The sequence below is a fragment of the Mauremys mutica genome, chromosome 4, assembly GCF_020497125.1.
Source record: "Mauremys mutica isolate MM-2020 ecotype Southern chromosome 4, ASM2049712v1, whole genome shotgun sequence".
Lineage (NCBI taxonomy): Eukaryota > Metazoa > Chordata > Testudines > Geoemydidae > Mauremys > Mauremys mutica.
In genome coordinates this window covers 142172037-142197327 of record NC_059075.1, presented here as the reverse complement: position 1 = coordinate 142197327, position 25291 = coordinate 142172037, and the positions used below count along the sequence as shown (strand labels likewise).

Below are 25291 nucleotides of genomic sequence, written 5' to 3'. Positions count from 1 at the left end.
ATCCTATTGACTTCCTTGGGATTTGGATTAGGCCCCTATATGGTTTATTTATTTAAATATCCAGCACAATATTTCACAGGGGGAAAGGGTGTGTTCTTGACTCGGGTCAGCTAACATGTGGTAACTAACATGAGGCAAAGTCCTGGTGAAGACAGCAGTTCGTATTTTAACTTGTGTCAGCAAATCGTGGTAAGGACTAAGGGAGAGCCAAGGGTTTGCCTTCAGCTGCCAACATGTCCAAACTACAAGTTGCCTTGTCTTCACTAGGAAAAAAGGTGTGGTGTTACCGTATGTCCACTAAAACAAAGTAAAATCCTAGTGGAGATAAGAGGACTCCCTCTAACACCCTCTCCCCCTTCCCAACCCCACTTAGATGTCTCCCCCCCTCACCTGGGACACCACTTCTATGAGTGATGCAGGGAGGGGAGTCTCCATGGTGCATTCATTCCTTGGCCTGTGTGCACAGAGCCAGTTCAGATTCAAACACCTGGTGGAAATGGTGGCCCTATTGAAATCCATGGGAGTTTTGTCATCAATTTCAATAGGGCCCGGATTTCACCCCTGTTGATGAGGGCCCTCATCCAGCCGTGTGGCTAAGCACATGAATAGTCCCATTGACCTCAACAGGCTTAAGAACATAAGAACATCCATACTGGGTCAGACCAAAGGGCCATCTAGCCTAGTATCCTGTCTGCCGACAGTGGCCAATGCCAGGTGCCCCAGAGGGAATGAACAGAACAGGGAATCATCAAGTGATCCATCCATCCCCTGTCACCCATTCCCAGCTTCTGGCAAACAGAGGCTAGGGATGCCATCCTTGCCCATCTTGGCTAATAGCCATTGATGGACCTGTCCTCCTTGAACTTACCTAGTTCTTTTTTTGAACCCTGTTATAGTCTTGGCCTTTACAACATCCTCTGGCAAAGAGTTCCACAGATTGACTCGGCGTTGTCACGGGGTAGTCCCCTGAGGGGCCTTTCCAGGTGTGGCAACTCACCACAACAAAGCCAAGTCTCCTTCCCCACCACTGTATTTTATTGTAGTCTTACTACAGGTGTCTCTGCTTTCAGCACCTCCTTCCTGTTTGCTTATATAGTACTAGCTGCTGGGGATGCTTCCACACAATTAGCCCCGAGTGGTATCTGCACTCAGCTAATTGGCCTTCTGCCAACTGCCTGTTGTTCAGTCAGCACCTGGTTCATGTAATCTGGGGGAAGGGGGGCGGGGATTTGAGTGACAGGGGGCTCAGTTAGCTGCTTAGTCGGCACACCCTGTTACAAGGCTTTAGATCCTTTCCCAGAGTCACGTAGTCCTGTGAAGATTGGCTGAGCAAAAATGGCTAGCTTGGCTCAACAGCATGGGTTGATGATATATTTACCCTATGTCTGCTGTGTCTTCAGTTCTCTCCTTTTCTGGCCACAGAACCTACATACCGTATTAAGTCCAAAATCTCAATCCCCCCCTGCCCCCAAAACAAAAACCAAAAACCCACCATAATATATTTGTTATTTGTATTTGGTGGCAGCAAGAGGCCTCAGTCAAATCAGGGCCCCATAGTGAGAGACAGTCCTTGCGCCAAAGAGCTTGCTGTCTAAATAAGCAGGACAGGCAAAGCGTCACATAAAGGAAGTAGTACCTGAGGCACAGAGAGATTGTGATGTGTCTCAGGTCTGTGGTCACTCAGTGAGTCAATGGCAGAGGTAGACGTTGAACTCAGATTTTTCTGACGTCCTTCCTGAGTTATAACACAAATAGCAGGTAGATACCTAATTCCCAGTGATTTTGAATGGGAGTTAGGTGCCTAGTTAGGTTTTTTTTTTTTGTCTTTGAAAATCTCCCCCTTAATCATGAGATCACCCATTCTTGAGAGTCTGGGGCAGTGCGGTGGGCACCTTGCTGCTTCCTTTGATATGAAAGCAGAGGCAAAGATGGTGGGGCACTGGGCTAGCAGTGCTCCACTTGGAATCTTTGGAACTTTCCTGCATGACTACGGAGTATGTTAGGCATAAAAGCATAGCCTGGATTTAGAAATAGCTGAGAGTTTGCTGCTCGTTCTTTGTTGCTTGGTTACTGAAGCACCCCAAGTTCCTTGCACATCTTTGCAAAAATCTTTTGAAATGCACACAAAGTCTGATAGAAACAAATTACACTTCCACATCTGTGAGGTGCTGCTCGGGGTCTCAGCTTTGCATGGTGAGGCAGTTAATCTGTGAGGATTACAGGTGACCCTGCCACCCTAACTTTCTCAAGAGGTTTATTGTATGAAAGACCTTGAATATGAAAACCTTGTTTGCATAAGGTCAAGGATAGTTCCTTCATTATCTCGCTGGGCAGTCAATGCGTAACAGCCACAAAGAGTGAGAAGACATCTTTATCGTACTGAGATACAGAGTGATAACAGGACTGTGTAATGTGGGCACGGCAGGTGAGGAGGTGTGAAGTGATAGATACCTCTAATCCCCAAAATGCAGGGCGAGGAGACTGTAATACAGGGGAGAATCCTTGAATGATAAATGAGAGCTATACACTGGCAATCTGGTGATGTGCTTCTGCACCTCGTCCATCAGTCTTTGGTTTATTCATAGAACCCATCATGTTAGTATCTAAGCACTGGAACATTTTGGCTACTGCCAAATAGACAGAAGAATATCAGTAAAAGGGAATGTACCAATGATCCCCATGCTGGTCATCTTGTTGTTACCATCTGATGGCTGCTAAAGTATGCAGGCTATCTTAATTGAGTGTAGATCTCAGTTCAATTTTGTATCACAGAAACTCCAGTTGGCCCAGGACTGAATGAATATAAAAAGTACACTCCTCTGTCTCACCCCACCAGCTCACTTCCCAGAGGCCACCAATCAGCCATCTGATGGCACTACAGTCCTTGGACAAATTAGAACCAGTAACCTCGTGGGGAAAGACTCTGCATCCCTTTCCCAGTCCCATGAGTCACCAGGCTTCTTTTCATTTGTGACCCAAGGCAGGATTAAACTCAGCTCTTCTCTGGGGAAAGGTTAGTTCTAAGGCATTGCTTTGTAACGCCTTGGACATAGAAGTGTCTATATCCATAACTGCATTCTTATTTCTGTCCTTCTGACGGTAAAAGCCTAGCCTTGTCGGATTGGTTTGCCAGAAAACGTTGATGTGGGAATTGCAGTGACTAACCTTTTCTTATTCTTCCACTGATTCACACTGTGTTTGTTTCAGTCCTACAAAGGATATATCTCAACCTGTATGGGTCACACAATGGGAAAACCCATTCCTATTGGTTTTCCCTGTTCTCTGTTTATGCTAACTTTAGCTGTGCTGAGCTGCAGAAACGCTAGCCTTTACATATGCTTCTAGACAGCACAACACCCTGCTTTATGAACAAATTACAGCAGAGTACCATACATCAGCTTAACACCCTAATAACAGACTTTTTGGTGTGTGGATAAACAGCACCGTATGGTTCCTCCAGATTGTTGTGCTAGCAGATTTTAAATCATGTCTTGCTGAGGGGACTGAACTGACTCTAAGTAAGCAAAACAGGTGCCTGCATGTTTGCTTTTCAGAAAGGCTAATGAACTGAGTGTCGCCTAATGAGACCCAGGCACTTCTATGAGATACCTACCTATGAGATACCTGTCCAGCAGGTGCCCCTGGCAGCTTGCAGGGTATTTTACCTTTGATTCCAGTCATGCAATGTCTACCTGCTGACCTCCAACAGAGAGCAGGAAAGGGGTCAGAAGTTCATTAGCAGACCTTTGGCATTGTTTAGTCAAGGATTGTCAATAGTCGCCCCACGGCAGTGAGGCAGGAAAATCAGCGGCATTTACAGATTATAGTAGAAATGAAAATTTATTGCAGTAAGAGAAGAGTAAAGAGCACCTTACTAGGGGCCTTTTTGGAGAGGTAGCATGGCCCTGTGGTTAGGGCACTAGCCTCGGACCTGAGTTCAGGTCCCTGCTCTACCACAGACTTCCTGTGAGACCTTGGGCACAACACTTAGCCTCTCTGTGCCTTTCTTCCCAGCCCTGGCCTACCTCCCAGTGGTATTGCTCAGATACTACAGGGGTGGGCCCATGTAAATGCCTAAGGTGGATAGACAGGGGCCTCTCCCTTCAATATCTGAAACTTACCGGAAAGTATGTGAGTGTTACACACCCAGATCGTGGGGTGAATATATCCTGCTACTTTAGTGTTTTGCACATGCCTTTTCAATTATATCTAGCTACTCTTTATAACCAAAGATGTGAGCCTCTAATGTTTATCCTAGTTAGTGTAACTATAGGAGCTAATCTCATTCTGATGAATAGTTACCTGTTTGTTGAAACTTTTGCCTTGTTAGCATGCAGGGGCAGAGTATTCCACAGGTTAACGTTTCATGAACAGATATCTCCTTCTGCCTGTTTTAAATGTGCTTCCCCTTTAAATGGAAATGATGCCCTGGCTTAGTTTTGATGCCTTCTTGAAGGGAAACCTCATGTGTGTTCTTACTTGATTTTCATTTATTTAATCCACTCCCCTTTCATCCTTGAAACCAATGGAAGGAATTATTTCTGGGGTAAAGTGTTATTTCCCAGGAAGAAGGGTATCAGATCTGGCCTGAGGTGGTTAGAAATGTATGCACCACATGTCTGTTCTTGCTGCGAACAGGCTTCATGCTGTCCCCAGATACCCTATGGGTGTTTGCCATTAGGCATGTTTCTTGATTAGAAATGGTTATGATAAACCTCCACTATGGAGTTGTGTGTTTACTGTGAGAAAGCAGGAAGGAAGTCATGCTAAAATATATAGAGATGATTAAGCTCCCAGGAGGAATATATAACCCATTTCCTGAAATGATTGTGCTCTTGTCCTTGAATGACATCTGGTTAAACTGACAAACTCTCAATATGACAATGAATCAGACCCCAAATGAAATAGGCTCAGAGCAGCGTAACACTCTTGTCACAGCAGCGGGAGCCACAGTCTCATTGAAATATTTATTAGGGGAAGGGCACAGTGTAATACCTTTAGACAACCCCAAGACAAGGGTGGGTCCACTGGGAACAAGCAAAGCCGATTCCTTGATTTACCTGGTACCTTGTATTGAATTACTGTCCAGCAGTGGAATCAGCTTATCCACAAACTATATGGAGCACAAGAAGCAATAGTGCACGTTTTCTGCACTATTCCAGAGAGCATGCCTCAGCTGTGAGGCTGATGGAGCAAGACTAGGAATCAGAGGGGAGTTTAGTGTCTACAGCTCATTCGGTCCCTGCCTCTGCTTTGATTGCCAACAAAGAAGAAGAGCTCTGTAAGCTCGAAAGCTTGTCTCTCTCACCAACCGAATTTGGTTCCATAAAAGATAAATTACCGGTCCCACCTTGCCAACAAAGAATCAGTCACAAGCCACCTAATGGACTTCACAGGTTACTAGACAGCAATGATTTTTGGCCAGTACTAGCTTCAGAAGACAAATTACTTAGCTCAACTCAGTAGCTCCGTATGCAATAACAAAACTGTTTTCTCTTGTTCAGGTTACTAGGGAAATTCCGTAAGTAGTGAGAGTGAGTGTTGCTTGGTTTTGGGTGTCATTACAGACACCAGAGTTCGTCAGGTTTGCTGGAAAGCTTGCCAAAACCTCAGTAAATGTAAGCCTAATTTGTAATGAGCCTGGGCAGAATTATGGCTTCAGATGGAATCATGGGGCAGGTTGGTGTTTTTGCAAGGGATTGACTAAAAGGGCAGCCTGCTATCCAATTGCCCCAAACTTTGGGGTTTGGATAAAACAGGTCCCAGATCTGATTCTTCCTTGGTTTTTGATGTCAGAGATAGGGAAAAGCTGAAATCCTTTATACATTCATAGAATCATAGAAGATTAGGGTTGGAAGAGACCTCAGGAGGTCATCTATAATCCAACCCCCTGCTCAAAGCAGGACCAACACCAACTAAATCATCCCATCCAGGGCTTTGTCAAGCCGGGCCTTAGAAACCTCTAAGGATGGAGATTCCACCACCTCCCTAGGTAACACATTCCAGTGCTTCACCACCCTCCCAGTGAACTAGTGTTTCCTAATATCCAACGTAGACCTCCCCCACTACAACTTGAGACCATTGCTCCTTGTTCTGTCATCTGTGTTCTCCATTCTGTTTGGAACCCCCTTCAGGTAGTTGAAAGCAGCTATCAAATCCCCCCTCGCTTTTCTCTTCTGCAGATTAAACAGCCTCTCCTCATAAGTCATGTCCCCCAGTCCCCTAATCATTTTTGTTGTCCTCCACTGTACTCTCTGCAATTTGTCAACATCCTTTCTGTAGTTGGGGGCCCAAACCTGGACGCAGTACTCCAGATATGACCTCACCAGTGCTGAATAGAGGGGGAATAATCACTTCCCTCAATCTGCTGACAATGCTCCTACTAATGCAGCCCAATATGCCGTTAGCCTTCTTGGCAACAAGGGCACACTGCTGACTCATATCCAGCTTCTTGTCCACTGTAATCCCCAGGTCTTTTCTGCAGAACTGCTGCTTAGCCAGTCGGTCCCCAGCCTGTAGCAGTGCCAAACCAACCTGATCTCCTTCTTTGAGAAAGTAACAGATTTTTTAGACAAGGGAAATGCAGTGGATCTAATATATCTGGATTTCAGTAAGGCGTTTGATACGGTACCGCATGAGGAATTACTGGTTAAATTGGAAAAGATGGGGATTGAAATGAAAATCCAGAGGTGGATAAGGAGCTGGTTAAAGGGGAGACTGCAGAGGGTAGTATTGAAGGGGGAACTGTCGGGTTGGAGGGGGGTTACCAGTGCAGTTCCTCAAGGTTTGGTTTTGGGTCCGATTATATTCAATCTATTTATTGCTGACCTGGGAACCAAGAGTAGGAGTGGGCTGATAAAGTTTGCGGACGACACCAAGTTGGGAGGTATTGCCAATTCGGAAAAGGATCGGGATATCCTCCAGGGAGATTTGGATGACCTTGTAAACTGGAGTATTAGTAACAGGATGAAATTCAATAGTGAGAAGTGTAAGGTTATGCATTTAGGGATGACTAACAAGAATTTTAGTTATAAGCTAGGGACGCACCAGTTGCAAGTAACGGAGGAGGAGAAGGACCTAGGAGTCCTGGTTGATCGTAGGATGACTATGAGCAGGCAATGTGATGTGGCCGTTAAAAAAGCTAATGCGGTCTTGGGATGCATTAGGCGAGGTATTTCTAGTAGGGATAAGGAGGTGCTAGTCCCGTTATATAAGGCGTTGGTGAGACCTCATCTGGAGTATTGTGTGCAGTTTTGGTCTCCCATGTTTAAGAAGGATGAATTCAAACTGGAACAGGTACAAAGAAGGGCCACTAGAATGATCCGAGGAATGGAAGGCCTGTCGTATGAAAGGAGACTTGAGGAGCTCGGTTTGTTTTCCCTAACCAAAAGAAGGATAAGAGGAGATATGATTGCACTCTTTAAATATATCAGAGGGATAAATACCAGGGAAGGAGAGGAATTATTTCAGCTCAGTGCTAATGTGGACACGAGGACAAACGGATATAAATCACTACGCACTGAGCCCGATGATCTAGCCAGCTTTCTATCCACCTTATAGTCCATTCACCCAATCCATACTTTTTTAACTTGCTGGCAAGAATACTGTGGGAAACCGTACCAAAAGCTTTGCTAAAGTCAAGATATATCACGTCCACTGCTTTCCCCAAATCCACTGAGCCAGTTATCTCGTCATAGAAGGCGATCAGGTTGGTCAGGCATTCTTCTCCCTGAATCCCTTTTCAGACCTTGGGGGCTAGATAAAATCAAACTGGGGTCTAAATCACCCATGGTTTTGCCAAACCTGACCCTCTCCTCCTTGCCTTACCTCTGGTTCTGACTTAAAATGATGTGAAATGTAACGATTTGGGTTGCGTTTCACGTTCAGCTGCCTACTTGAATCCTTGGAGCTGGAACACGGACAGCAGATCGGCCAATATTTCTTCAGTGCTTTTTGTTGAAAAGCTTAGGGTGTCTATGGTTTGATGGGGTGCTTTACGGGTGTAATGAGACTATCCAGCCTGGCATAACTTATCCGTATATTTGTTGTTAATGGGGAATTAAAATACATTAACATAATATACAGGGCCGGCTCCAGACCCCAGCGCGACAAGCACACGCGTGGGGCGGCAGTTGTCGTCAGGGGCAGCAGATTGGGCCGGCGGACCTGCCGCAGTCATGCCTGCGGGAGGTCCATCGGAGCCCCGGGACGACCGGACCTGCCGCAGGCATGACTGCGGACGGTTCGCTGGTCGCGCGGCTCGGCTGGACCTCCCGCAGGCATGACTGCGGCAGCTCAACCGGAGCCGCCGGACTAGCCAACCGTCTGCAGCTGCGGGAGGTCCAGCCGAGCCGCGCGACTAGCGGACCCTCACCAGTCAAGCCAGCGGGAGGTCCGCTGCTCCCGGGGCTCCGGGGCGTCTCCCGCGCATGACTGCTTGGGGCGGCCGAATATGTAGAGCCAGCCCTGATAATATATTACGTAACCCAGCTTTACTGGCGGCCCTTGTCCTGACATGACTTATTCTGGCTACTGCTATTGTTCCTGACAGGCCTATATGTTTAAAAAAAAAATCCCTGCGTCTCTCAGCTTCTCCCCAGATAAAGTGCAGACCAGCAATAACTGTTCCCATAATAGGCCTCATGCAAGGCCCCAAGAGGGGAAGCCGGATTTTGGCAGCCAAACTGACATTGATGCCTCTAGAAGCTGAGTCAAAAACGTGACCATAAAGTCAAGAGGAATCATGGGGTTCCATACTATGGCCAGAGGGGGCTGGCGGGGGAGGAAGTTTTCCCTTTTTGCTGAGAGATCAGTAATTCTAGCTTAGATTGGTTTCTGCACCAGGAAGTTCTATTTTTAGGGGCTGTAAGCCAGTATTACATTGGCAGCTAGAGCTATTTAAAATATTTCTGGTCGGTCTGTCAGCTTAAAATTCTCTAAGTGGTCTGATAACCTCTCCCCACCCCTCCCCCGCAGCTTGAGGATAAGCAGCAGCTGGTTTACAAGGTCACCGGAGAAGGAGACCAAAGTGGAGGTGAGCGAGGATTGCAACAGCTTAGTTTTGCCCCTGTATGAAGGAGTTACTGCTTTGAACACTCTCACAAAGCACAAAAGCATGTAAATACTTACACTCACTTAGAACATGCGCAAACCAGCCACACACACACAATCTCTGATACCCCACACAAACTCTATGTCCTCACTTGAGTGCATCCAATCTATCTACAGGTATCTAATCTCTCATCTAATGTCAGGGGCAAATTTTCCCTTGGTCTCCTTTTGTGAGCATAACTTGTGCCTACATCTGTATGCTCCCAATTCAGTTGCTGTCGTGAATCTGAGAAGCTGCCCAATTTTAGGTTAGAGGCGCAACTTCTCAAGTTCAAACCCTCGATTCAACTTGTGCCTGCATCCACAAGCCTGGTTATGTCCCAACACCACATTGTGCTTAAGGTTCCATCTGTGAAATGTGATATTATTATTCGCCTATCTGAAATTGCTTTTTGGGGAGGTTAAATTAATTAATGTTTGTAAAGGGGTTTGCATTTCTGTAGCACTCTTTAGCCCAGGATCGCGAAGGATTATTACTGTTATATAATCTAGAACCTAATTGTTATATTACAGTAGCACATGGTGGTTGTAACTAAGATTGGGGAGCCCAGTGTTAGAGACTACATGCACAAAGCAGAAGACAGTTTCTGTCACAAAGAGCTTGTGATCTGAGTAGACAGAACAGAAAGTTAGGAAGGTGAAGTGACTTGTCCAAGATCACATGGCAGGTCACTGGCAGAGCTTGGAACAGAATCATTATCTCCTTCTTCCAGTCTAATTCCCTATCCACTAGACCACATAACGTGGGAAATGCACCCTAAATGAATCTATATTGAAAGCCATGACAGTGCAGTGAAAGAGAAGTAGACAGAAAAAGAAGGATTTTTCTGGATAAACCTCCTTTTAATTAACAGTTCTATTGTGATATCTGGTAATTCCCTCTGTCCTGGGGAACTTTGAGACACATAGTTTCTGCTTTCAGCCCAAGTCTCTCTAATGGCAAAATGCTCTTGTGCAATGCAAAAGTTACCCAATTTGTCCCGAGCCAGCGAAATGTGGTTTCGCTTCCAAAGTTAATTTTAGCTTTCCAAAAAAAGTTTTTTTTAAAAAAAAAAAATGCGAGTGAGATTTCAACACTCCAGGCTGCTGCTTCATGTAACGATTATTTCAGTCTCCAAGTGCGGACGTGTTCAGTCTGGCTGAGAGGCATGGGGCACTCAGCCAAAGTGGCTTGACGTTGCTTTTGGCCAATGCCAGCCTCTGCTGGGATTGCAGCAGGCAGACCTTTCACACAGTAACAGAGCTATGTTGAGCAAAAACAGGTGTTATTTAAAGAACTTCGGGTCACTGAAGCACCAAGGGAAGGGGGGAGCCTTTGCCAGTAAATTGAAACAGAAGCTTTGCTTAGGAAACAGCTTCTCAGTGATTCCTAAGCTGAGCTTCAATGGTTTCACTCTGACCCAGACATTTTTACCATGGCTTTATGTGGAGCTGTGTTTTAAAAAACAATTAAAGCTTGATTGCCAAAACCTGGCATTGTGTTTTAGCTGCTAGGAGCTACTTGTGCCGAAGTCTGTGTGACACGGTCTTAACAAAGCTGAGTGCATAATTCCTAATGAATAATTTATCTGATGAATTTACCCTTCCTTTCCCCTCAGACTCCCTGTGGTCGCATCAGAAATTTTCTCACGTTGAATCTTGATTGGAAATTGTTCACTAATTTTTGCAGATAATCCCTGGTCTGTAGCGTCTTGGTGAGAAGTACATTATGAATAATCAGAATCTGAATTCTTTTATTGGACACATGGTATTTCTCTGTTCCCTGACTGGGTGAGCGTAACTCTTACTAACAGGGAACTCTCATGATTATGCATTTTAAGGTTGCTTTTTTCTTATTAATCATGTTGATTAGGGTAGTGCCTGAGGACCAACCAAGACTGTCCTGTACAAAAACAGAGTAGTACAGTCCCTGCTCCAAAGAGCATCTAATCCACATAGACCAGACAGAACTTCATGTGTTTCCTGATAAACCCAGGGTAAGGATTTTCCTTTGAGTTTTGGGCTTTGTTTATTCCCAAAACTGAGGGATAAGACACATCCCTCTATGGGATAGGGAGGAGAGGAAGGAAGATCCAGTAGTTATGACACTAGCCTGGAACTTGCTCTGCCACAGACCCCATCACTTAGTCTCTCTGGGCCTCATTCCCCACCGGTAAAATTGAGATAATAGCATTGACCTACCACGCGAGGATCTATATGCAAAGATTCCAGGATTGTCAGTCGGTCTGTGTGTCACTCTGAAGCCTAGGATGTTTATTGAGTCAGTGTGAAGCAATGGACCTGCTACAAGCATGGCTGAGAGCTCTCTAATGGAAGAGTCTCATTTTGCCTGCTCCCTATCAGCTGTAATACTTGCCAGCCATCGTCCCCTCCCCGCCGCCAGGCCTGTCCATGATGCCCTTTCTACACCAGTCCTCGTACCTCCGTTAATCAAGGCATTTATACCATGCGTATTACCACAGTATCTGAGCCCCATTCTGTCAACCATGTTAACATTCATCTCAGCTGGGATATCCGCCTAAAACTGTATTGCCTCCTCTGTAAAGGTTTCAGAGTAGCAGCCGTGTTAGTCTATATCCGCAAAAAGAACAGGAGTACTTGTGGCACCTTAGAGACTAACACATTTATTTCAGCATGAGCTTTCGTGAGCTACAGCTCACTTCTTCGGATGCATAGAATGGAACACACAGACAGGAGATATTTATACATACAGAGAACATGAAAAGGTGGAAGTATGCATACCAACAGGAAGAGTCTAATCAATTGAGATGAGCTATCATCAGCAGGAGAAAAAAAACTTTTGCAGTGATAATTAAGATGACCCATAGAAGGTGTGAGGAGAACGTAACATAGGGAAATAGATTCAATTAGTGTAATGACCCAACCATTCCCAGTCTCTGTTTAAGCCTGAGTTAATTGTATCTAATTTGCATATTAATTCGAGTTCAGCAGCCTGTCTTTGGAGTCTGTTTTTGAAGTTTTTTTGTTGCAAAATTGCCACCTTCAAGTCTGTCACTGAGTGGTTAGAGAGGTTGAAGTGTTCTCCCACTGGTTTTTGAATATTATGATTCCTGATGTCAGATTTGTGTCCATTTACTCCATCTATTCTCCTCTGTAAAGTATTTCCTCCTGTGCAAACCAATTTCCCCCATCAGCCCTGCTGCTGCTCTTTCAAACCTTGTTATCCTATTTCCTGGCCCCGTCGCTCCCCTCCATCAAATTCTACTGCATGGATTTCCATATACATACAGCCAAGCATAAGGGTGCTTCACCCAAAAGGCTGTCCAAAAGTAACGGCGTTAGCTTTGCCCGATCGCTCTTACCCTGGATATTTGTGGTGCCCCTTAAATCCCTGTTTCTCCCCATCTCTAGAAACCAGCCTGTAATGGATCCTTCGTACATACCCCACATTGCCTGACTGCTGTGTCACTTTGCTTCTTGAATTACACTCTCAAGGGATGAACTTTGGTCCGCTTGACTTTCCACCCAGTAACCTTTCACCCACTAAGCTGTTTGCACTCTGCTCCGCTGACAGGGAGAGGGAGCAGAAGAGGCTGGGCTAAGATGTAGCATTTTAGATAAAGGCCTTTCTGTTCGCCCTAATAAACAGCCTCACTGGATTGTGTGGAAAAGGCTCATTGACACTGAAAACTTGTGTCTAGAGCTGGTGGAATTTCTTCAACAACAAGTTTTGTAGTCAAAAAATGAGGTTTTGTTGCAAACAAGTTTTTTTGCACTAAAAAAAAGGTTTTGGCTAAAATATTTGGGATGTTTTCAAACCCCCAAAACTGGTTTTCAGTTACCAAAAAATCCCCACATTTTGTATGGGGGAAAAATACATAGTTTCCTGACAAGCTTGAGTGATATATATTCATCTAAACACCCTCTAGGCAGACACTCAGGCTAAGATTTGTGTTTGCATTTGCCACACACCAGAACCCAGAGGCATTGAGTCTTAAATGTACCGTCTCCTGGGTATAAAATGTCAAAATAAACACACTGCACGCCCCCCTTCCCCACATGCTTCAAATCTGTCAAAACAAATACAAATCATGCCAGTTACAAGGGGGGCCCAGTGGTGCTGTGTAGGCAACACGGCACCATGCAGAATAGGATTCTGGCGTTTGTATGTGCCAAGGCTCCAGAGAGGGTTGCCAGTTTTGGTTGGATGTATTCCTGGAGATTTCATCACATGACATAATCTTTAATTAGAGATTAATCTTTAATTCCTGGAGACTTCAGGACAATCCTGGAGGGTTGGCAACACTCACTCCAGAGCTTGCAGGAGCAAATAGATCCGCTACATCTGCTCACCCGCCGCTTGCTTCGTTTCAGCGATCCGTTCTGCAACATCCCCTCCACCACCCAGGCGGGTTGGTGGTTCATGTAACATGGGAAGCAGAAAGCAGGAGTATGATTAGTTGCTTTAGAGTGACCAGATGTCCCAATTTTATAGGGACAGTCTTGATATTTGGGGCCTTGTCTTATATAGGCACCTATTATACTTGCTCTGTGGTCACCCTGAGTTCCTTACTGAGAATTCTGCTTGACACACTGCATGTCCCTCAGACCATCCAGTGCGGCTGCCAGCTATGGGCATGGCCCAAAGGCGTCTATCACTGTGGAAGATCACAGACCGGCTTTGCAATCTTTTCTCTGCGCTGAGGAGCTCATTGCTAAACAGGGCTTCATTTCCTGGTGTGGTGCCGCTGCATTGCTTGGGTAGCTGGGCCCTAAATCCAGCTGAACCCCTCCAGGGAAGACTGCCTCTGTCTAAGTGGTGATTCTCTGGTGACACAGAGCGGCTGTAGGGATTTCCTATGCTACTCTCCCACCAGGTTGCAGGTGCGGCTGGAGGAAAGGAGTGGCTGGGACAGCCCAGTGCCATGCTCATGATTGGTGGCATTTTGTGTAAGTCAGAGCAGCCTTTAGGCTCAGTGCAGGGGGAGCAGCCCCCAAGGTCAGGGGAAAGGTATGTGAGCTTTAACCAACAGCCTCTCCGGGTACAAATTCCATAAAAAAGCTGGCAGGCCATGAGGCAGGCTTAGCTAAGTGTAACTCGGGCTACTCAGGTTATATACTCTTTGGGGCAGGGATTGTCGTGTGTGTCTCTGTCGGTCTGTGTGTGTGTGTCTGTCTGTATAGTGGCCAGAACTATGGTCCCTGAGTGGGGGTCTCCAGGCCCAATCACCATACAAATAAATAACTGGAAAAATTGAGTCCCTTCCCTCCTCCTGACCTCGTGGGATTTACAGTCTCATTTCTGGCTGAATTCTTGGATGCATTGCCAGAGCAAACCTCCAACACCTTTTGAAGACAGCTGACAACTGCCAGCCTTTACGGAAGCCATTGCAGTAACATGCTGCACAGTTGCTCCGAAAATCAGGCCCAAGATGCACTCCGAACAACAACAAACACACCCCAAATTAGCAGCTGCTTTTGAAAACTTTGGCCCAAATCTCACAGGTTGTTTATTAAGTGTGCGGAGAGCTGCCTTTTTGAATGTGGCCATTTATCTGAATCTTATGCACCAGTTTTCAATCTTGGGTGGTTTGTTTGAGTCTCAATGCAATAGTCTCATGGTGCAATGCTGGAAAACCCTGTGTTTTCCCTTAGTGGTTTGGTGATGGCCAGCAATCTAAGCAAAGAAATGGTGCTTATTCACTTATGTTCTCTTAGTCCCGATGTAATAGAACATATGGGTTTATCTCATGTCCTCCTGCCAGTGAGGTTATAGAAATAGCCCAGAGTGCTGCAAAATCCAGAGATTTTGCAACAGAATTTCATTTCCACTTGCTACAGAGTCTTCAGGGCCTTGCCCGTAGTCAGGATCTGATGTTTGCCACCTTTTTCCTTTCAGTGGAGGATGAAATGCTGCCGATGCGACTCCCGAGTGCCTCATACTCACAACAGTCACCGAGTGGAGAACATACTTTCCTCCAAAGGACACATGCGCTGGTGGCAGTCCCAGAATGGTAGGTACTGGATTCTCTTCCAAACTGCTAGGATCCATCCCAGAAGCTGCAGCTGCCTTTCATGGACACCTTATGGGTGTGATCACTGATATCCTGGGGAGATATAGCTAGCATTGCTTGCTTGATAAATTACAGGCAGCTTATTAGCATAATTACAAGTCTCCATTACGGATACCTTAAAAGATTTCAGGGGAGAAACCCTGGCACATGGTGTGCTGGGACCATATCTATAGCTCTCTACACAACTGGTAGGAAAGTGGGTTGGAAAACCAGCTTCAAGTCCCTGCTCCCTGCACTGGGCTATTGTCTGTTCTGGTGGGTCTCTGTGGCTCCCCACTCCTCTGAAATTCCGTCCTGCACCTGAGAAATCTTCCCAACAAAATGTTAATCCAAGCTGATACATTTCTACAAAAAGTTTCTGTTCTGACAAATTGGCATCTTCTGATTAAAAAAAAAAATCAGAAAATCCCGACCAGCTCTAATCACAACAGTGAAACTCCTCACACTCACCTTTGGTATAAAGAATCCCACTGAAATCCATGGATTTTTGTTGATTTACACCAGCTGAGGATCTGTCTGCATGAAGTTCAGCTCTGGTTGTGCATTTGGATCTGGACCTGAACATTCCCAAAGTGGTGGTTTGGCTCTGGGCTCTAGTAGGAACCCATCGCTGATACAAACAGGACAAGAGACATTTAGAAAGCACCAGCTTTTCACCAGAAGGATGCCAGTGGATTTCCAAGAGGCCCCAGTGGCTAATAATGATGGAAACAGAAGGGTGAGGGTTGTGGATTCAGCAAACAGGGTTTTGGTTTGTGCAGGTTACAAGCAAAGAGGAAAATGAATGACCTGGCTCTGATGGGTAAAGGTTTTGTTTTTCTAACCTCCCTGAGGTCTGCAGCTCTCAAAACTGCCCTTTTGTGTCTCCTCAGATGTGAACCGGGTCTCCTTGCAGCTGGATCTTGACAAAAAGTTCCAGCTCAGCAGCATCATGCTGGACTTCAGGGTACGTGAGCAGCTTGCACTTTAGTTAGTGGGTTATAAACTGTGCTGGGAGGGGCCCATGAGCCCTTGCAAGCAGAGGAGAATGTAAACCCACAGCCCCCACCAGGCTCCAGATGAGACAAACAGGCAAACAAATGTCTCCACCTGGGCACAAAGGCACCAATATATATTCTGCTCCTTCCAGAGCTCGGTTTATTATTGCTTTAAAAAGTGTGTTTGGAAATGGAGTGTGAAAACACACAGATGTGCGCACACGCGCCCCCCTCCTTCCTTCCACTGTATTTGTAAGATTGGTTTCTTGATTCATCCAGAAATAACTGGCTGTTTTCTAGAGATGACTCAGTGATCTGCAGCCTGTGCATCTCTATTGATTCCTGACCAGGTCAGCCAGCCAGCCAGGAGGGAGGCCATGAGCCCAGGGAGAGGGCTTGAGTTGGAGCAGGCTTCAGGGGAGGCTCTGGCTAGTGGCAGAGGATAGAGAGGGAGCTGTCCCAAGTGGAGAAGGCTTTGCAGAAGGAAGTAGGGCTGTGAGGGGGTGAGTTCTGTTGTGGGGAGGGAAGGGGAGATGCATGGGGAATCGGGACACCTCATGTGGGAGAGGGGTCTGAGGAATTAAAAATGGGTTTCTTGCTCTGTGTGTGCTCAGCACTTCTGCAATCTCATCCCCATCCTCCCTCCTCCAGGCACCTCTGCCTGCAGGGATGCTGATTGAGCGCTCCATCGACTTTGGCGAGACCTGGACCATCTATCAGTACCTGGCCTCTGACTGCGCCGCCGTGTTTCCATGGATCCCCGTAGGCTCCCCCCAGAGCTGGCAGGACGTGCGCTGTCAGGAACTGCGGATCCACCAGGGGCACCCTCTGCACGGGGGGAAGGTACAATGTCTGTGATACTCATTGCCTTAGGTCCACATGGAGGGCCAGGTTAGCAACCTGCCAGGACCCAGAAGGCCATAAAATAGAACAGACTGCAGCCACGCTCATCCTGAATACGAAGGAGCTTCCCATGAAGACTAGTGCTCCCAGCATGTGATGCTCTGTCTTGGTCCAAGCAACAAGCCTTTGGGAGCACCACTTACTGGGAAGTGTAGATTCTCTGGGCTGCACCTTCATATTCAACATAAGTACAGCATGGACTGATTATGGAAACCTCTGGTTGCTTATGGCCCATGGACTGGAGTTGGCTATCCCAGCACTTCATAGATCCACAGGTCAGAACGAAAGGGCCAACATGATCAGCTCGTCAGAGTGCCAGAATAGCACCGGCCATGGAATTTCACCCAGTAATTCCTGCAGTGCAGGGAATTGTTCTTCCCCGTTGGGTTAAGTGGAAAGCTGGGAGATCTGAAAAGGACAGGAGAAGCTAGGGAGGGACACAATGCCCACTGCAGGCTGTTGAACAAAGTGCAGCTCTGTGATTAACGAACCAAAATGCTCACCTCCACTCTCTATATCTTCTTCAGACATTAATAAAAAACGGAAATGTTGTTGCCCTATTTACATGCTCTGGGGAGTCTAGCCAAGTGGCCAAATATTGTTCCAACACCTAGCTTCCCCATTTTTACCTTCTCAACTCCCCAATAGCCCCCGCTCCTTCCCGGTAGCATTCTCTGCCCACACAGTCTATAGTTTGACACTGGCATCATCCAGATGCAGCGAGAAGAGAACCTTCTGCTGATGTTCTGCAGGGTGGTGAGACTGGCTAGTGAGCGTAGGGAGTGTCCCGTGGGAAGATTCATGCTCCTTCAAGCATAAAGGCACCTACTGACTTGTGGGCAGCTGGGCATTTTGGTGGAATTGTTGCTGATTCCTCAGCAATGTTAACCTGCCCTTCAGCATGGTACTCAGCAACTGCTACTCTCCAGAAGAGGCAGCTCCAGAGCAGGCATTTCATTGTTTAGATGGTTGGGAGGCGAAAAGAAAGACCCATCTTTCCCCCCCCCCTCCCCTTTAACCATCTTAATTGTTGCTTCCATGTTCTTCTCCTCAGGTCAAATTCAACCCCCTTGACCTGGCATCGGGCATCACCACATCTCGCAGCCAAAGCATCAGTAGTATGCACATTTCCTCATTTATACCTGGGGGACGGGGGGTTTCCCAGGGTTGCTTGTGCATCTTCCAGCTACAGATTTGCAAAGGAGAAGACTGTAGGCATTCAGCACCAGGTGGAGGATGCTGGACCCCGGAGATGAGTCAGCCTTTGCAAAGCTGTGCATGACGTGGCACTGCGAGGTGCTTTGTTTCCGAAGCAGCTTTTAATGCTAGTAGTAGGTGCTGTGCTGGCATCTCTAAACAATGACTCCACAGAGCAGGGACAGCCCACGCAGCAGCGGTCTCACTTCCCCTCCCTCCCCCGCAATGTCCCACAGATATGATGCAGACCTGCCATAGAGAGAGACGTACATCCCATGGGTAGGAGAATACTGCAGTCTTCTCTGCTCCTTGATCTCTGTCCTGCTGCTGCCAACAGAGGGGCCCAGCTAATGCCAATTGTGCCATGACTGGTTCTCTCTGCCTCATGCGCTTCCCCGCCGGCCTGTGACTTCATCGCTACTTCCTCCTCATTTGTCCTCTTCTCCCATACAGACCTGGGAGAATTCACCAACCTGAGAGTTAACTTCACCCAGCTACCTCGCCTCCCGCAGCAGGGCTACCGCTCACCCAGCGCCTTCTACGCTGTGACCGAAATGCAAGTGGAGGGAAGCTGCTTCTGCCATGGACACGCAGACAGCTGTACGCCCTCCAGGGCCCCGTCCAGAGACCCCAATGCCATGATGCAGGTGAGAGCACAAAGGAAAACCAGGAGACAAGTGCTTTGGTGTGTCAGTTCTCAGTACCATCCCTGAGTTCTAGATTTAACACCAGGATCCTGTCCCAGTCCTGCCCTCCACTGGGACTAGGGACTGTCAGTGCTGCTTCAGCAGCACGATCAGCCCTTAGGAGGGAGGGAGCGCTGCGCATTGCTTAACACAGGCCCCATGCCAGTTGAGGGACAATGCTGATCCATTTTGCCTGAGCTAGGAGGCTGGGGGGAATGATACAGGATCCCAGGAAAACAGAGCTCTTTTGCTTGCTCAGGGCAAAGCACACCTTGCGTAATGTTTTAATGCACAAAGAGGAAGGCAGAAATGTCTACGAAGTGGTGCTTGTTGAGTGCACGGATTCTTACTCGGGGCAAGTCTATGCTACAAAATTAAGTGGACCTAAGTTATGTTGACTTACAGCCACCACACTAATTAAACTGCTTTTGCATGTCTACACTACGCTCCTTGCATCAGCGATGCATGTCCTCACCAGGAGCACTCGCACCGATTTCACTGGCATTGTGAGATGGCTTCTGAAAGGCAAGTTGATGTAAACAACTCAGTGTCTACATTGATACTGCATTGACCTAAGCGCTCTGCCTCTCACGGAGGTGGAGATAAGTCGGGGTAGTGGGTGAGTTACATCAGCAGGGAGCAACATTTTAGTGTAGACACTTACAGAATGAGGTTGACATAAGCGCCTTACATCGACCTACCTCTGTAATGTAGACCAGGGCTCAGGCTGCACATCACAGTGGTGAAGTGAGGGTGTAACTGCACCTTTCGCCACTGCAAGTCTTCACTTTCCCTGGCTCCAGGAGACCCAGAAGCTCCTAGCTGACTCTATTTCATACCTAAATTACATTCACCAATACAGGCTTCTGCCTGCTGGTGTATGTACTAGTCTCCTGCCATTAGATACCTTGTGTAGAATCAGAGACTATCAGGGTTGGAAGGGACCTCAGGAGGTCATCTAGTCCAACCCCCTGCTCAAAGCAGGACCAATCCCCAAACAGATTTTTGCCCTAGATTCCTAAATGGCCCCCTCAAGGATTGAACTCACAACCCTGGGTTTAGCAGGCCAATGCTCAAACCATTGAGCTATCCCTCCACTCTGGGAATTCATGTTAACAGCATCAGGACATATCTACACGTATTTCCTAGAAGCAGTTTGTCCCCATGCTGCTCTAGTCCACACAGACTGACAGGAAGGAGAGATGAGTCTAACTGGGGAATGAGCAGTGGGACCAGAAGGAGTAGCTACTGCCAGCGAGGTAGGGGTGTATGTGTGTGTGTCACAGTGAGCTAACAGATTGGCTGCAAATAGGGTATGAAGTTTTGTCTCTGTTCCAGGTTCACGGACACTGTGTGTGTCAGCACAACACCGCCGGCCCACACTGCGATCGCTGTGCAGCTTTCTACAATGACCAGCCTTGGATACCCGCAGAGGACCGGAACCCCAATGAATGCCGGAGTATGTGTGTCCACCGTCCAGCCATTCTTTTCCTCTCTCCCTCTCTTACCATTGCCAAACCCATCAGACCAGTTGAAATCTGTCTGATGTAACTCTGGGGCTGTGGCTGGACAATGAACTTAATTCCCTTTATTTTATATTATTTCCCATCACCATCTAAAAATGGGTGGCTCTCACCAGTAGACCTGACCCAGAACAAATGGCTTTTTCTCCCCCCATTCTGGCTACGCTCAGCTTGGGAAAGCATGCCAAGTTCTTGTGGGGAGAACTAACTTGGACACTGAGAATTTTCTGAATCTTCTTAAGACGCTAATTGCATTGCAATAATTAGAGTGGGGCAAAAATCTGAATCCATTCATCTGAACAACTTGGGGGTTTAGAATGATAATAGACCTTGATCCAAACCATCCCATATGGCTTTTGCAAAACCAGTCCCAGAAATACCTGCTCCTGTTATTTATTTTATATTATGCTATATTAGGATTGCTGTGGTGCATAGAGGACCCAATCAGGTCCCCAATCAGCCTTAACATGCTGGACAGCCCTCCCCTAGACTTAGTCCCTGTCACAAGGAGCTTACAGCCTCAGCAACAGCCTCCCTCAAAGATACAACCTGGCAGTGCCCACTTCCAAACGCTACGATATAGTTAAAAGCTATTGTGAATGTGATGCATGAGGATCGAGTGCCATCTAGTGCTGAGCTGGAAGAACTCCAGCTGCTGGTGGTTTCTGAATGATCAGTGTTTAAAAGGGATGTTTTCGCTTTCTAGGGTGCAATTGCAACGGTCACTCGGAGACGTGCCATTTTGACCCAGCTGCGTACCAAGCCAGCGGTGGGGTGAGTGGAGGTGTGTGCGACGACTGTCAGCACAACACAGTGGGGAGGAACTGCGAACACTGCAAGGCCTACTTTTTCCGCAACCAGCGACAAGATGTCACCCATCCGGAAGCCTGTCTGCGTAAGTGGCATTCCCTGGGAGCTGGCCATCTCCTTGGGAGACCTTCCCCTTCCACTCCCAGTGACTTCTCCGTGGTCTCCTGGTCGCTGTTGTTTATGTAAGGTGTGTGTTTTTCAGCTTGCGAGTGTGACCCGGATGGCACGGTGCCTGGGTCCAGCTGTGACCCTCTGAACGGACGCTGTGTTTGCAAGGAGAATGTGCAAGGGGACCGCTGCCATCTCTGCAAGCCCGGATTCACCCAGCTCACCAATGCCAACCCCCTGGGATGCCACAGTGAGTGAAACTACCGCCACTTTCTGGAAGATGCTTTAGTCAGACACAAGGGGCTCAATATAGGGGCAACCTCTGGCCTGGGTTATGCAGGAGGCCAGACTTTCTGGCCTTGAAACAAATGAATCTAGGAAAGCAGATGCATAAAGATTGGCTTTAGGAGAAGGTGGGTTTTTAAGGTGGTGGGGGAACATGCTTGTCTGGGTAAATTCAGAGTCACCCTGAGGCCTGAGCTTTCTGCCAGTGCTTGAACCTGGAGCAGAGGCCTCTTCATGGTGCATCACGGCTGCCTGGTTCCAGGGGCATAAGAGAAAGGTGGGTCCCACCCAGCCCTTTTATGTAGCTTCCCGGAGAGCTTTGAATGGGATCTGCTTCCAGGCCAGCCTCGTTTGTGGGGCTTGCAGAACAAAACCCCGACCAGCGAAGGTTTTCGAAACCCAGCCCTGCAGTGGCTGTGTCCTGGTCTTGAGGAAGAGAACTGGTTTTCAGCTTGGCAACAAGCAGGGCCCTCTGTGACCTGATGAGAAAACCTGTTCTGCTGAGCATTGCCGGCTGGTGGTTCGGAGCGTGGGGGGTGTCATGCCCTCACATCCTTGCGTGCTCATTTGAACAGAGCCAGGACCTCCAGATCCACATTCGCCCAGGGCTAGTCATGTGCATCTCACACTGGATTCTGCTAGTGCCTCAGAAGCTGCTAAAGACAGTGCAGTGCTGCGGCGAGGCGGCGTCTGGGCTACAGCAGGTGGCAGTGTAGGCTCAGGTTCAGTCATTGGCAGGGGGAACAAGATCAGCAAATGACTGGATGGAATGATCTCCATCATGCACTAGATAGGGATGAGGAGGGGGAGAACAGAGACCCCAGGGTCATAGAGACTTTGGAGTCATAATCTCAATGTCATGGTGCATTGCCTGACTGGACACTACTGTATTAAACCAGATAAGTAGCACCAACATGACCAGGCTCTGGCACAGGGGAGGTAGTATAGTAGCTGCCTCCTTCTGTCTCTGAATATTGGGGGAAAGGCCTGCAGAGACCTTATTCCTGTGCTTCCGTCCTGTGGACCCCTGAACTAACCCCCCTCTTGCACCCTTCCTGCATGCTCATTGCCCCTTTAAAGCAGACATCCCTTCAGGAATCTGGAGCCCCAAGCAGCCCGACTAACCCCCCCGGCCTTGGAGTGGTCGTCGCCCGGTTCTAATGACGGTGCTGGCTGAACAAGCCTCCTTACCTTTCAGAATGTGCCTGCAACATCCTGGGGACACGCCAGGACGCACCCTGTGATGATGAAACAGGGAGGTGCTTCTGCCTGCCCAACGTGGTGGGAGCCAATTGCGATCAGTGCGCTGCCAATCACTGGAAGATCGCCAGCGGCCAAGGCTGTCAGCCGTGCGACTGTGACCCTCGCAACGCCTTCAGCCCCCAGTGTAACCAGGTACGGCCCCCAGATTTCATCCTAGGGAGCTAGCTTGGCTGCAGCAGTGTGGGAATCCTGGGCGTGGACAGACATTGTGCTACCAGGTCATTGTATCTCATGTCACGCTGCTGGGGAGCACTTTGTGCTCCATCTGCCCCTTCGGTGGCTTCTAAAGCCCCGTGTCAGGCGGCACCTAGACCAGTAATGACCATGGCTGTGTAGCAGCACTATTAGCTTGGTGCCGTGGGTGGGATGATGGGTCAGGATACTAGGTTAGTGCTAGAAAGACCTGGGTTCAGTTCCCTGCTGTGCCACCGATATCCTGTGTGTCCTTGGGCAAGTCACTTAGTCTCTCTGTGCTGCAGTTCTCCATAAGGATTGTAACCCTCACCGAGGTGTTGTGAGGATGAATACATTAACAATTGTGAGGCACTCCAATAGTGCAGTAATGGGGACCATACAAATTCCATAGATAGACAAGTGGAGGGCAATAATATTAATTAGAACTGGCTGAAATTTTATGAATTTCTAAATTTTGATGAACTTTCTATGGGAAAAAAAATGTAGGAAAAAAATTCAGCACATTTTTTGCAGTTTCCTCTCTTTCCTCACTGTTTTTCAGCCAATTCTAAAAAGAATCCTGTTAATGCTGCTGGCACTGCTCTTGGCTTGAATGGATCTTTCTGAGAAGGGAACTGGGCTGGCTGGTTTAGTAGAACAGCTGAGGAAGTCACAAGCAGCAGCACAAGTCAGGGCCCCTGCTGTGTGCCGTGGTGACATGGTATTGTGCCACCGAGTGATCACAGAGTTGAGGCCGCTTATTAAATGGTCTCATCTTGCTGCTTTTCTATGGAACCTGCCTCTCCCCTTTAGGAAAGGGCTGCATCATGTGTCCCTGTAGCACCCGGCAATTGTCTGTAGTCCATCATGCCCCTCATACAGCGCAGCAAGACAAACCAGTAATTACAAAGACAAGGCTAAGACATTTGAAAGGTCTGCTATTTAGCAAAAAAATCCTAATAGGAGCTCTTAAGATGTGGGAGAAGGGGGACAAATTAATCAGTGAGAGGAGAACTAGGAAAATTCAGGTTATGTATTAGGAAAAATATGCCCATTCTAACAATTGGAGATGGGTCCCAAAATCATACAACTGGGGCCAAGCTTTGTGAGGATTCAGGATTCGAACCCAGATCCAGATTTTGTGGTTGATTCCTCTATCCCACATAAAACCAAAACCTGAGGTCTGAACATCTCGAACGTGGGGCTGTTTGAAATCTGGAATCAACATTATTAGTTTATTATTTGTGTTGTAGACACACCTAGGGGCTAGCTCAGACTGGTGTCTCATTGCACTAGGAGCTGCACAGACTTGTAATAAGACACAGTCCCTGCCTGGAAGAGCTTACAGTCAAAACAGAGGATATTGACAAAGGGAGCATTATTATCCCCATTTTACAGATGGGGAACTGAGGCACAGGGAGGCTAAGTGACTTGTGCAGGGGTCACAGCAAGTCTGTGGCAGAGCAGGGATTTGAGCCCAAGTCTCTTGAGTCACAATCCAATCTCAGCCCTAGGTTGTATTTTTGCAGTAGAGCTGTCCCTGAGAATTGGGTGTCAGTTGATTCTTTTCCCCTGTAAAGGAAAGAAGGTCTTCCTCACCAAGGACTGTATATTGGAGTTTTCCTTTGGGATGGCCCATTGCAGACTGAGCCTCGCCCTTGTATGGGGCAGGATAAGGGGCAGCATGCTCCTGTAAAATCATCTGCTTTTAAAGCAGAGCAGGCAGGTATTTTGCCTGTAATTATAGTCCCTTTGTTGGGAGAGTGGAACATGCAATGAATTCAGTAACAGACATTGGCTGCAGAGGACTGCCAGCTGACACAAGCATTGGAAAGGGGCCTTGTTGGGTTGGGCATGCACAGTGGATACGGAGGGAAATGAAATTCAGTGTTCCTGCATTCCCCTGGGCAATGCAGGGGTCTGAGGTACTGAGGGTGATTCAGAGACTGAGTGGGCCCCTAGAATGGCTCAAGCTGCGGTTACCAGTCAGAGCAGTGTGGGGACACGTGTCTAAGGACTCACATCTCCCTCTTTAAAGTAAGCTGATGATCTCTCCCCAATCTCCACCCCCCCATACTGTCAATGTGAGATATCCCTGCATTTGCATTGTCTACAGTCTGTAAGGTCAGCATCTTCCGATGGCAGAAACATCAAATCCTGTGCTACATTCTTTGTTTCTCGCCCTTGGCCTAGTAAAGATTCTGAGCCGATGAGTCAGA

The 25291-nt window shown here is 47.5% G+C and overlaps 1 protein-coding gene across 6 annotated transcripts in view; it reads left to right on the top strand.

Moving 5' to 3' along the window:
* Positions 1–25291, top strand: part of LAMB3 (laminin subunit beta 3) — a 48369-nt gene that overhangs the window by 6867 nt on the left and 16211 nt on the right. For all 6 annotated transcript variants that reach the window (XM_045014269.1, XM_045014267.1, XM_045014270.1 and 3 more), the window contains exons 4-12: positions 14972–15086; positions 16019–16092; positions 16775–16966; positions 18081–18144; positions 18677–18870; positions 20248–20368; positions 21139–21327; positions 21445–21600; positions 22834–23030. In XM_045014269.1, coding sequence (XP_044870204.1) covers positions 14972–15086; positions 16019–16092; positions 16775–16966; positions 18081–18144; positions 18677–18870; positions 20248–20368; positions 21139–21327; positions 21445–21600; positions 22834–23030 — 1302 coding nt within the window. The remainder of the gene's footprint in view (positions 1–14971; positions 15087–16018; positions 16093–16774; positions 16967–18080; positions 18145–18676; positions 18871–20247; positions 20369–21138; positions 21328–21444; positions 21601–22833; positions 23031–25291) is intronic.